The sequence below is a fragment of the Vollenhovia emeryi genome, unplaced genomic scaffold (genome assembly GCF_000949405.1).
Source record: "Vollenhovia emeryi isolate VEMERY1.0 unplaced genomic scaffold, V.emery_V1.0 DF939168.1, whole genome shotgun sequence".
Taxonomy (NCBI): Eukaryota; Metazoa; Arthropoda; class Insecta; order Hymenoptera; family Formicidae; genus Vollenhovia; species Vollenhovia emeryi.
Genome location: NW_011967198.1, coordinates 76841 through 90148, shown reverse-complemented (window position 1 = coordinate 90148; position 13308 = coordinate 76841). Strand labels below are relative to the sequence as shown.

At 44.1% G+C, this 13308-nt stretch overlaps 1 protein-coding gene across 1 annotated transcript in view; it reads left to right on the top strand.

Moving 5' to 3' along the window:
- Positions 1–9571, top strand: part of LOC105564092 — a 197080-nt gene extending 187509 nt beyond the window's left edge. The window contains exons 6-7 of the mRNA XM_012016206.1: positions 3228–3634; positions 4741–9571. Coding sequence (XP_011871596.1) covers positions 3228–3634; positions 4741–4949 — 616 coding nt within the window. The 3' untranslated portion in view covers positions 4950–9571. The remainder of the gene's footprint in view (positions 1–3227; positions 3635–4740) is intronic.
- Positions 9572–13308: the final 3737 nt, after the last annotated feature.

Genomic DNA, 13308 nt, shown 5'->3' with positions numbered 1-13308 from the left:
AACTTCCTGTAAACGCGCGACGTGACCATAATCGACGGAGACGATGTCGTTACACGAACCCGGCAGGGCGCAACGAAGATCGAGCCAAGAATATCGCCGATTAGACCCAGATATTCTTCGACTTCCCGCCCTGTAAAATTCCACGAGTCGTTTTCACGCCCCTAGGCACGACGATCGATTGAATTGTCGACATTCGAACGTTCGGTCGAACACAACTCGGAAGTGTTCGCCGTGGTAGATCGACGGGGGGTTTTTTTTTCTCTCCATCCCGCAATTAAGCGGTAAGTCTCGCGGAGAGCAAATGACGTACGTATAATACGTATTCGTTTAGGTTTCTCGGTTGACATTCGAAAGACGGTAAAGTAATGGCAGGTCAGTTTAATTAAAAAGTTATATGGCGAGACCTATAAGCCCGGTTCTTAGCTTAGCGGCGGCCGGCCGCTCGGAACTTCCTGGAGGAATATTAAAGCGTAGAAAAAAAAAGGTAAACTTATGCCGGATCTGCATACATGCAAATTATCGTGCAGAAAATACGATTATGCTAAACGGGCCGCGCCGGCGTATTTTTAATACCAATGAGACTATCGGTATTACACACGACTTACGAGATTCAACGGAATCATTAACAAGTAGCAAAATATTCCCGGTGAAAACGCACGGGATTATTTTGCCTTATCTCCGTACCGCTGCGAGTGGGCCAATGAAATTTGTAATTAGAGGATAACCGTGATAACTAGACAATCCCGGTCTCGTGGCTCCGCCACGGACTGATATGCGCGGATTGCATATGCATTGCCTACATATTGCAAAGCGTAATTGCTTAATTCGGTCACAAATTACAATTGGAATTTGTAATTGCCATACTTAAGCGGAATTTTCTAATCGAGTGCGCGCGGAATTGCAAATTTTCGCTGCGACTCGGTGTAGTAATTAAATCGCAAACAGCACGGACCACGGTCCTGTCCGCGCCGAGAGACGCACGCTTCCCGTATCGAACGAGAATAAACACTTTCGATGGAATCTCGTTGCGCGCGAGGACATGGAGAGCGAATTCTCCACAGTTAGACGGCTGCCAGAATTACGAGAGAGGAGAGAGAGAGAGAGACGCGATAAATAAGTTCTCCTCGCGTGAAACGCAAGTTTTGGGATCGCCGCCCGACCATCCCTTGATTCTGTCTCTCTTATGTGTACCACATGCCAACCCGTAAATCAATTCTCGAAATTGTTTTCGCGCGTCCACACGCCTCCGCTCGGCTCGCTAAATTCGATTCGTCGGAGCGCACGTACCGGCGAGAACTATGACGACCACTCCTGTACACGGTTCATAACGAACGACCGATTTTGTCTCGGCGAGTTCGTGCTACGAAAATCGAGGAGGTATCTGTCTAACTGGAGCACTAGTCCAAATACGCTAACGAGAACAGCAATGAATCTCTGTTAAAACGAATTGCCATTTGATTAATATATACACAGTTGGAAAATTTGTGTTTTCTTGTTAAAAGAAATGCCCGTTAAAATTTTTGTATTAAATGGTTAACACATTCATGTGTTAACTTAACAAATTGCTCTTATGTTAATTGACCTTAAATGTAAAATTATTAAAATAACTGAAAAGAAATGTTAAAACAACACAATGTGTACTTATTTTGTAATCTTACACAATACATATGTTCTATATTATTAGTAACAAGATTTATCTGTTAAAATTTACAGAATGAAATGTTGATTTTATTCTATATAACATAAGAGAGTGATCTCGGATCATTTGGCTTATTACATCTGGGCCTGGATAGATCAGTTGGAAGAGCACTCGCTTAGCAAGCTGAAGGTCCTAGATTCGAGCCCGTTATTTATTATTATATTATATTATTATATTACGAGAAAAGTAGCCCGTTACTTTTCTCGCCGAAAAATAAGTGGCGTGTCTTATTGTTAGTGCCTACCTCCCCGAAGATACATTCCTATTTATTATGAAATGTAAAAATTACATTTTTTAAATTCATTTGTCATTAAAAATATGTTAAGTTTACACAAAATTTATGTTAAATGATTTTGAGATTTGCATTTATTTTGTGTTAAAATATTAACAGACTATTAGTGTGATCCTTTAACATATCCATATTATGTTAAATTAACACAAAAATTTGTGTGGACCGTTTGGGACATGTGATATCTGTTAAATTTAACACAAATTTTTCAACTGTGTATTAATACATCATAAAAGGAGAAAGAATATGCAGGATGCATATAATCGTTTATTGCTATTTATCGCTCTAGATTAATGTTGATTAATTGTGTTTTAAATTGCACACACATCCGTTTTCCTACGACTCAATGTCGGGGATGGATTTTTCCTCGAACAAATGTAGATTTTCGCAAGGACTAGATAACGGTACATTAATATCTACATCGTTAAACGTAAATATATTTGATCCTTCTTCGTTATAATTGAAGCGTAAGCTGCAACGGTGCTGCAATTGCAACGCCGGTTGAATTAAATCGTCGACAAATCAATTATGTGAGCGCGGGCCATTTTTGTTATTTGCGAGCTGGCGAATTTTATTGTCCCGGGAATAATTAATTAACAACTTCATCTCGCGACGCGAGAGGCATTACTCCGGCTTTATACAAGTAATGCATACATGTTTAGCAAATGGGGTCCGACAAGTTCAGCGCGCCACTAATACCTGGCCAGTTCCATTTAGTAATTGCTACCTAACACGCTCGTCCAACTTATTACTGTCTAGGCGCTGTCTACACTGTGGCGTTCCGCTGCGCCACATCGACCGATTGCATGTATATTCATCGAGTATTGATTGCGAGTGTATGGACGGGACAGTAATGGAAATTCCGTCGACTCGTGTTAAAGCATTCGATGCGTTCGCTCCATCAAAACACGTGCATCGGAACAAGAACAATTGTATGCGAATAACATTAACATGATCAATGATATTAATGTTAATGATCGTGGAGCGGGCTGCGCCGAATCATCGCACATGGCGGTACACCTTTAATTGCACCTCCCCCACCCCCTCTCCGTCTAATTGCACAAGTTTGGAAAATTTTGCGAATTCTCCAATCTCCGAATTCCACGGTCCTTCAACTAGACTCACAATTCCTTCATTCTAATTAACTAATTTATATTCTCCGCTTTTCTCCGAAAACAACCGCGCAGTTACCCCGCGATCATCCCCTCTCAATCTCATCCTTGAATTCTCTGACAACAGATACTGGAGCACGACCGGGAGCGGCCAGCAGCAAGCCGTGACGGACGTACCGCGGGACAACAAGGCGGCGATCATCAACAGCATCGCCACGTCATACGCTTTGCAGAGACCGAGGTACACCGCGACCGCGGTACCGCGAACATCGAAGGTTGCCGTCGACGGTAAAGCGAGATACAGCGAGACGGGCAAGTCCGACTGGCCGTATTACCAGACGTACAGGCAAACGGCGGAGACGCAGAAGGCGCAGATCTTCGAGGACATCCAGAGGAAGATTGCCAACGCGTCGAACGTGTCGAGTACGGGCTACTCATTCGTCAACAACGTGACCTACTCGGCGGATCAGCGCCAGCACAGATTCAGGATGAAGCACCACGGATTGACATCCAAAGGCAAACGAGTTAGAACACGTAAGTGCGACGGACACCTTCCGATGTCTTCGATTCTGCTGTATCTTTTGTACCGACACATTGCTCATCATATTCTCACAAGTTGCAAAGGCAACGATTCGCATTATCGGATCTGGGCATTATCGGATTTGGACGTAGCGCGTTATCCGGCTCCATTTAATTAGTTTATAATAATAACATTATCTTGCAAAGCCGGCTTCTCTCTAATCGCGTAGCAAAATACGGGTGAGACAATATAATGCAGCCGGCGGTATTTTATATGCGCGAGGCTATTGATAGCCGTTGGTCTCCGCTAATCCGGCGAACGACCATCGCATAATTCAAAATGTTTTTCGAAACCTTCGTGGAAGCCTCCCTTTTGCTATCTAATCGAGCCTCTAATTAACTCTTTAAACGACACGGTGCAACGGAAGGTCCGGACAAACCCTCGGTGCAGGTTTTTTTATCGATGGTAGCTAATGCAAAAGCCAAGCGCTCTCAATAGCCATATTTCCCGCGTAAATGATCAAAGAGCGCTTCCGCGCGCGCGCGCCCTCTCGTCCCCTCGCACCCTTTCCTGTCTCTCCCATTCGCGTTGGCCTCCACCCTGTACCTTCTGTCTCGCGTTTGTCCGCTGTTCCGGTTTCCGTACTGATACAGAGTTTTCTTCGTGCATGCGCGGGAGCCTCGCGTGCACACGCAACAATAGATTGTTCGAGCTGACAATCAGATTGCGAAATAGCAGCCAACTCGATCAGTCCTTCAAATCCGTTCGTTAAATTTACCAAAACTATAAGCCAGTCGTTATCGATAATGCGACTGCGATTCATCTAACTGTCGGCTGTTCGGAAAAGCCAAAATCGATTTTAATCTAAAGTTTACCGGAAACCTTCGATTAATATTATTGAAATAATTAAATCGCGCATTTTTAATGCCTTTTAAAAATAATCTATTTATAAGAGAACCATTCGAGGGAAATTTAAAGCCAGAAAATCTCCTCGATTTACATTGCGGTCACCAATTCCGAAGATCGCGGTTATCTACTCGGAGGATTTCCCTGCACGTTGCGAGATTAGACACGGACTCGCTCATCCGCTCGAGTGGAATAATTGCATTCGTGATTCTAGGTGCACCGAGAGATTGCAAGGTCGGCGAATGGGGCCCGTGGAGCGCGTGCAGTCGCAGCTGCGGGGTGGGCGAGACCCAGAGGACGCGGAAGGTCACGATAAAGCCGCGCCGGGGTGGCGCACCGTGTCCGCCGCTGAAGGAGACCAAGTGGTGCGGTAGCGTCAATCCGTGCTCGGAGAGTAAGCCGATCATCGACTATCATTGGTAGTCATTGTCCGCGTCGGTCCCCTTCCACGAACACGTGTACCAAAGTGACTCGCTCACGGACGAAAGGTCGTGCGAGCCGAAGACGGGCAAGACGAGCGAGGAGGGACTTATGCGAGAGACGCACGCTGGAACGCGAATTAAGATATGAAGCTGGAGAAGAGTATCTTTTTTATATCTCTCTCAGTAGAGTCACCGCGACGACACGACTAGGGGGTGCATTTACGGGACACGCCGTACTTTAGGAAGAGTAGCGATCCGCGTGGCTTGACAATATGCGTTACGCGAAAATTCACAAACAATATCCGATATTTTAGGGTAAAAGAATTGGTAGCTGTTGCAGCGATTGCACGGGCGCCGGGCGGATAATACCGTGTGCATTTACGCAGACGACTATAATGATCATGCGCGACGTAATTTCGCGTAATCCCGTTGCTATTAAATCCTGTTTGATATAACGAGTGGCCGTGACGAGGCAGGGCGTAGAGTCACATAATCGAACGGTATAATATATTTCATTACAATTAGTATTCGCAGCCATTGCATATTTTCGCGGCAAACAAGCGGCGGGTAGGAGGGAAGCGATGTCGCATACGGCGGCTTTATTTTACTCGCTTGCATTTATTGTCGTTTGATGTCACGTCCGTCGTGCGATACGTGCGTGCACATATAGGCGTGTATCACTCGGACCACGAATATTGAAAACACAAAGATTGCCAAAGAGAAATTCGAATAGCTGACTCGCGTCGTATCGCGTTTCCGCGTGTATCACTAAAATGCGTTTGAGGCTCGATTTTCACTCCGAGCGCACGTTTCGATCGTTGTTTTTTTCCGTTTTCGAAATAATTGAACAATCGGCATTGTTTGTCGAATTTGTTATGGCGAAGTTACGGCGAAAATCACCGGTGGAATAGCGAAAAGTAACACGTGTCCATTTAGAATATCCGTTTCGCAAATACAGGTTGAATTGTAGAGTTCTGCCTCGCGATAACTTAATCTCACGACAGATGACAAAATTATCTAGACATATCGGTACATCTGCGAGAGTGCCAATGAAACATCGTAGATTTCCTTAATTTGCGCATTACTTTAACGTATACGTTATAATGTGTCGCTATTGAAAATTAAGGTAAGTCGCCAACTTTGCTCGGCGTTAAAAGCGGACTTAACGATTGTCGGGACGGGGTAGCAACATGCCTTGTCTTTGCACGCGATCGAAAAAAGAAATGAGCCCTGGGCATAATTGGAAAATTGGCCCCGACTCTCCGGAAGAAAAACGTTAGGTGCAATTAAGCTGACAGTTTAATCGCCGGTACAAATGACGGACCGCGGTACGAGTGCGGTGATCGGCGAGCTGCACGCTCAGGTGCGAGAATTTCCCGGTGAAATTTAACCATCGCGTGTAACAGCGGAGTCTCGCCGAGATTAACCCGGCGTTTCCGAAACGTACTACGTTACTTAAAACGAAGTTTTTATCGGCTCGCTATTTTCTAACGTGGAGCGAAAACAGTACGAGATTTGGAATCGGGCTCTCTTAAATAAGATTGAAGGTAATAAAACCAAGTTAAATATCTAAACCAGATCTTTGTGGAAAAAAAAAAGAATTTTTATAATAATTCTGTTAGCTGACTATCATATTTTGAAGCTCTGCCCCTTTAGCTTGTCTCTCTCTATAACTTCACTGCCAAAACATATCCTTTTCGAGAAATCTTAAACACCACAATTTCGAGACGTCGTGCAATGATAAAAAAAAAATATCTCGCGCGAAAGAAGAGTAAGATCGCTGTCCACGTAGGACGTATCGGGCAAACGTCAGGGCGAAGTTCAGCACGAGATGCGCGCTCGCATAAAATTCCAACAATGTTTTCTCGTGGGTATGTTTTTCGCAAGGCGTCTCCTCGCTCGACGGCAGTATCGACGAAGGATATCGTATAAAGGAGAAACCTGCAGACCAGGCTTCGCAAACGTTTTTTTTTTCTCCATCGTCATCGAGAGTGCTGCATCTCTCTCACTCTCTCGTCCGTCTCTCGTGGCGTGGTAGGGAAATTTTTACAAAGATATCACATCAGGTACGTCTTAGGTGAGTGTATTATATCTTAGGCATAAATTTAACAATAATAATTAATAACTAACGTCTAATCGTTAATTATTAGGCTCGTATTAATCGCGCTCGCGACGCGGAGCTCGGCGTTGCTGCCCGGCATGTCGCGGAGAACGCGAAACTTTTAAGTTAGAAGAACGAACGTGAGGCAATCCCGCTTTTGGCCGGACGGATCTAAGGGTGCAACGCTGAATTCCGTATGCGACGTATGTTGACGCACGGCTTGTCCTTCATATCTAGCGTCCGTGGTTGCTGTCCTCGCCGGACGTTTAGCGTTAAACGCGATTGAACAATCGTGAAATTTGATACGATCGATTGATACAAGCTAAATGTTTGAAATAGTCCTAATCAGTCATAATGTGAAAAGCAGCGAACGAGGGACACTCAATCCGCATCGTGAATCGCACGGTTGCGTTTAGCGCTAAACGCGCGACGAGGACGGAAGACCTACATAGGTAAAATATTTATTATAACTCTGTATTATACCAACTTTTTATTTCAATTGAAGTATTAATTTCGACGGAAAAGCGAACTGTGTCTGCTATGTGTACTGCTGTAATTAAATAACGTGTAAATTTTTAAAATCAATTTCAGGCGTGACGTAATAACAGTAATGATTTCCCTGCTGCGTTTTGGCTCCCGCGAAACGCGCAATAAACGTGCCGCGTGATAAAGAATGGTACGAGCGGAAAAATGTACAAACTCGCGTACTGCCGCATATAACATCTACGTTTGTTCATGTCCCGCTGTAAACTGATATGATGGGCCAATCTTCGCGATGGTAACGGGATGAACACGGGGAGAGCTCGATTGCATGTAAAAATTTCGAAACCTGCAAATTGCCGTGTGATATCGTAACGTGATAGCTTCCACGATTATCTTACGTCTGACCTTTCCTTTTTGAAATAATTCATACTTTAAACGATGTTAAATGAAGGTACGAGAAATCCGCACATCTTGGACAATACTCATAATAAAGTAAGACGATATATCGTTTTTATACAGATACAGTTTCTGCCCGTGCTAGGATCATTTTTAAATTTCCAAGCTATTAAAGCTGCTTTTCACGCGAAACCTAATCTCTAAATGAAAAAGATAGAGAGAGCCCTCGTACGATGGAAATAATAGCCGCCGGACGGAAATGGGCACAAAAACCGAGATGGCCGCGCCGCGGTCGAAATTTCCCTCGAAAGAAAGAATCGACCTCGTCACAGGGAGGTCCTTGGAAGTCGTTAAAATTACAACAGCCTCCGGCACGCGTTTTACACGCGAGAGATGTACCGCTCTTCAGTCTAACTTTCGAGCGCGAATGCAAGAAGCACGCGACGGGGGTAACCTTAATTACGACGGTACTTATGGTGTTCTCGTATTACGTTAAAACCCGATCGTTCGCGATAATTAGCGGCTGATCTTCGCCAGGGAGAATCCCTCGAAAGCCCGTCGTTGGCGGCGGGAGCGCGCGGTTGAGATAAAATATCAAGCCAGGCTAATCCCCGAGACCGGAAATCTAGTCGGCGTATTGTAAAATCTGTCATGGAACAATACCGCACGGCGATAAGAGAGCCGCTTTTCATTTCTCGGTGTATATATATACACACACACACATACACGCCCACACACACCCACACACACACACACGCACACACACACACACACAAATATATATGTATAGGAAGGAGGACTGAGCCGTTGCCGTCTCGCAGTTAGATGCATTAAGGATAAACGTTTTGTAAACTAAACGGGAACGCTTTCGTGACACGAGAGCTTCTGTGACGCGGGAAGAGGAGAGCAGTGGATACACTCGAAATAACGATGCAAATAAATTCGTGGATAAAAATGTTTGAGTTCGATGCGCCTGGCTCTCGCTTTCTCGATGCAACTGAATCAGAAAGTTCGCTTCCGCCAGAGTCTATAATAATTCGTAACCTTTTCCCCGTCCTAGTTTGACAATACTCGATCACAATCCCCGATCAAAACTTTTCTCTTCTCCTGCACAATCTGAGTTATCGCGAGCACTTGTGTGCGCACGCGTGTGCTTTCAATCGCATATCTAATTGCACCGATTATGGTTTCTTTTACGTACAATGCAGTTTACATTCGGTTCTCCGCAGAAAGAACGACAATCACGCGAGATTATTACTGTACATCCTTTGGCAGACTTATTTCCCATAAAACACTTGTTCGGTACAATATACACAAATGCATTTTCATCCTCTCCCCTTTCCCGCGTCACCAGCGTTACGTGACGATGACAAATCAATGACAGATCAATGGAGGAGTAAGTGGAGTGCCACGACGATGATTCTGTACAAGTCACTGTGCATTCTAGCCGTAAGGATAGCCGATAGGACTAGCGATTAAGCCAAAGCATATGTAGCGATGTATAACACATAAGTTTATATTACATAATAAAATGTGTCGAGAAAATAAGCGGGCTCCCTTCTCGATCTTCGAATACATAATATTTTTCACTTGCGATGTATGAATGGTATTCGTATATAATAAAGTAGTAATTATTTCAGGAATTTGTGTAATTCTCTCTCTCTCTCTCTCTCTCTCTTTCTCTCTCGTTGCTATCCGAAAATCAACGTTTCTGTATAACACTTTTATTTATAGCTGTTAAAAAATATCGTGCTAAAAATACATTTTAAATAATATATAAAAAATTATTCGACTCCTTGTGAACACATATATGCGTTACAAAAGTATGCTACATTTCGTAAATACTTTTGCATAATATAATGCGTACTAAGATATACATGTAATTATAAAACGACGCGCGATTACGAGATTAATTAGAAAAATTGGAATCGCATAGCGAATGTAAGAAATCCCTCGGGTCAAATAACTAAAGGACGTGCCTTCTATTTTTCCAGATCTTTAACGTTAAAGAATATACGACAATCTTTAAGGCGCCGTAATGATGATAATAACAGCTATTATTGTTACATTACTCAGCCGAAGGAGCTCGACGAGATGAAAGCCGCTGCTATAAGTATGCAATTACATTGTCGTAAGTATGTAACTACGCCGGAAGTAAGCAATTTCGAGTCAAATTATGGAGTCGAACGAGTTCTATCTCTCGAGTCTACTATTTTCCACCCCCGGTCCCGTCTCGCTGCCGCATCGCTGCCATGGTCGCTGATGATTCGCAAATTCACGCTTCAAGGAAATCGATCGTTACGGAGATAGCGCTCTCTCCCCTTCCCTCCCCTTTGCTCGCATAACAACTATTTAACTGTGTTACCGTGAAATTTCGGTTACTTTCCTCCCTGCGTGTGAAAAATTCCATATATAACGCGACACTGCGAGACCGCTTTCGAGTGGAAAATTGCAATGCAATTAATTTGCAGCAGCGATAGAAATTTTCCCAGCCAGTGAAATTTCCTTTCAACGTCTACAAATGCGTCTGTCGCGATTAATTTCTTTCTGTCAAACGTCGAGCGATATTATATTTGCAATGGCTGATAGGAAATCACGCCGATCGACGATAAGGTGCAGCCTTCTTAGCGTTACTCGAAGTAACAAACGCAGAGAACCGGAAGCGACGGCATTGTTGAGCTTTCGTCGAAATCCATTTTTCACAAGTAGCTCTCTTCTTGCTTGCCGCGGCGACTGGGCGGCATCATTCGAAAACGCACGCAACGGTGCAACGGTTCTATTCATCTTTCACTCTCGGCGATCCTACTCGACGGACTTGTTTCTCCTCGCTCCTTCATAGTCCTGCTTCGTCGGACTCGACGAGTGGCGGTGAGCCTCGAAGAGAGGCACGACAAGTAGGTGGACAAGGTAGGTACATGGGGTCACATCCAATTCTGACTGGTCTTCCTTTTATTTTCTCTCTGTTTTTAAAAATCTTCAGTCTCCCGCTGTGTCAACGTATGCACTTTATTATGCCGTATATTTTGCGAAGGACGAAACGCCCACCTCCCTCTCTCTGCCCCTTTTTCACTTTTTCTCTTCTCGTCTCTGCTTCTCCTCGGTTGTTTGCCGTTCTTCTATCCGCGTGAAGTGGACGCTCGGGATAATATTTGTTGAAAGGAAACACCGGAACGAGGATACTAAGGACGCGTCGCGCGCAGGACTCTCTTAAGGCAATTGCACTTGCCGCCGCTTTTTTCCTTTGATGTATTATTATAGCATACGGCGATGTTTATCGTAATATCGCGGAAGAAATAAATATTTCCCATATGTTACGAGTACTCTGCGAAATTTAATCGACAGGTACTCGAAATTATATTAACGATATTTCAAATATGATCTTTCTTTAAGTCAACGTCAATCCCTCCAAGATATTTATTTAAGAATTAAAGTGAGTTAAAAATAAATAATGATAAGAAAGTGATTGGAATAACTAATGCAACAATTCATTTGAAGACAAAAATATCCAGCCAAAGTAGTAAGTGTAGCTCCTTATCGACTGGACGGCCTTCAAGAAACTACAGGCGGCACTAATAATCGTCCCGCTGGGACGATTCCACCCGTTCGTTGTTATCACGCAACATTACCCCAAGATAAAGCGTTCGACGCAGCGATGGCAATGGCGCTGCTGTAAAATTGCCCGGAAAAGGACGTGGAAGTAACAATCGAAAGTCACATAATAATACAATTTCCTTTTAACGTCGAATCGTACTAACGTAATTTTATGCCTTGTTGATAATTTTGTCCATCGTCTCAAATATATTTTAATATCAAGCCGTCTCTAATTATAAAACTAATATCTTGTAACAGAGCAGTGAATAATAATTTACTTAACGAACGTCACGGGTCGATTGAAAATGTTCACCGACGATTTGACGGGGGGGAAAAAAATAAAGAATGAGATGAAAAGTATGAGAGCTGCCGTGACACGAGTTCCAATGTCTCGTCTCCATCGCCCGCTCTCTTTAAAAGGGCGACTGTACCGACGATCCTTCCCCCGAGACAATCCCAGGTTTAGCCCTTGGGTAGTCGAAGCTTCGGTTGTTATCGCACAACATTACCTCGAAATAAAGGACGACGCGTTTGGCACCGGGCAGCGGGGGATGGTATAAGAGGTGAGTACAATACCTAGAAGGCGTGCGATCTCGCAACCCGCCGCTGATAAGGATTAGGTAGGACTGAACCCTCCCTTCAGTATCGCGGCGCTCGTGAACCGACAATATGTAACGCCGCTGCACGAGCGAGAGTCAATACACACAAATACCACGCACCGCATCACGTACGCCTGAAGCTGCACACACCCCCATTACTATAGGGTTGAGCGCCTTAGACGACACATAACGATGCCCGAAAGCCGTATGCAAACCGATAAGACCGGCTCGTCGGGGGGGATCAGAACTCCATCCCCCCTTTTTAAGGATCGATCGATCGCTCGCGAGTGCTAATGCACAATGAACGGTGCCGTGAAATTTCCGCGTTAATAGTGAATATCGCGAAGTATTGTTCGCAAACTCCGTTTATTTTTATTCACGCGATGGGACATCGATTTTCAAAGTTGGGAATGAAAAGAAATGTCGTGCACGCGGATATCGGAATATTCGTCCTCTAATTCTCAAAGTGCAGGTCGGCTAGACAGCTATTTTGATTAAACATATTGAGATCTTCAATCGCACGAGATTAAAAAGGAAACTTGATGCAAACGATCAGCCGTTAGCGTTTCAATTTCTGAAATTAACAGCGTATATTTAAGATTAGACGCAGAAATGAATATTCATACGTTGCCAATTTGCAGCCTATTCATAACTCAGCTTTTAAGAGACAGCGCTGCGAGCTATAATATGCAGATGAAATCGATTATTATCGTAACTCGCTTAAGGTTCTCGTTCAAGCGTCTCATTTATTCGCGCATTTATTTGTCAGGAGATAATAGGTAAGTCACGGAATAATTCAAAACAATTATGCGCCAGTCATCGTAATTTATAATAGAAATAGCGCCTCGTGTGCGAGAGGTCAAATTTAAAAGCCACGAATATACCACTGACAAACCGGGCGTTCCGAAACTCTTGATAAGCGATAATTAAAAATCGCAATTGTCCCAACGTGCACGAAATTATTTTGGCTGCGCGATAGGACGTAATGAAGTGTCAACGAAGTAAAGCCCGAATCCGGCGACTAATAATGAGGGGATGAATCTGCGAGTCGGGGACGAGACGCGCGGAAGATCGGCTGCAGTCAGTCATAATAGAGACATTACCGAGAGAGAAAGAGAGAGAGAGAGAGAGAGACACGTGCGCTCGGTTAGAGGCGAGGCTAGCCGGAGGTTCATAAAATTAATAACCCA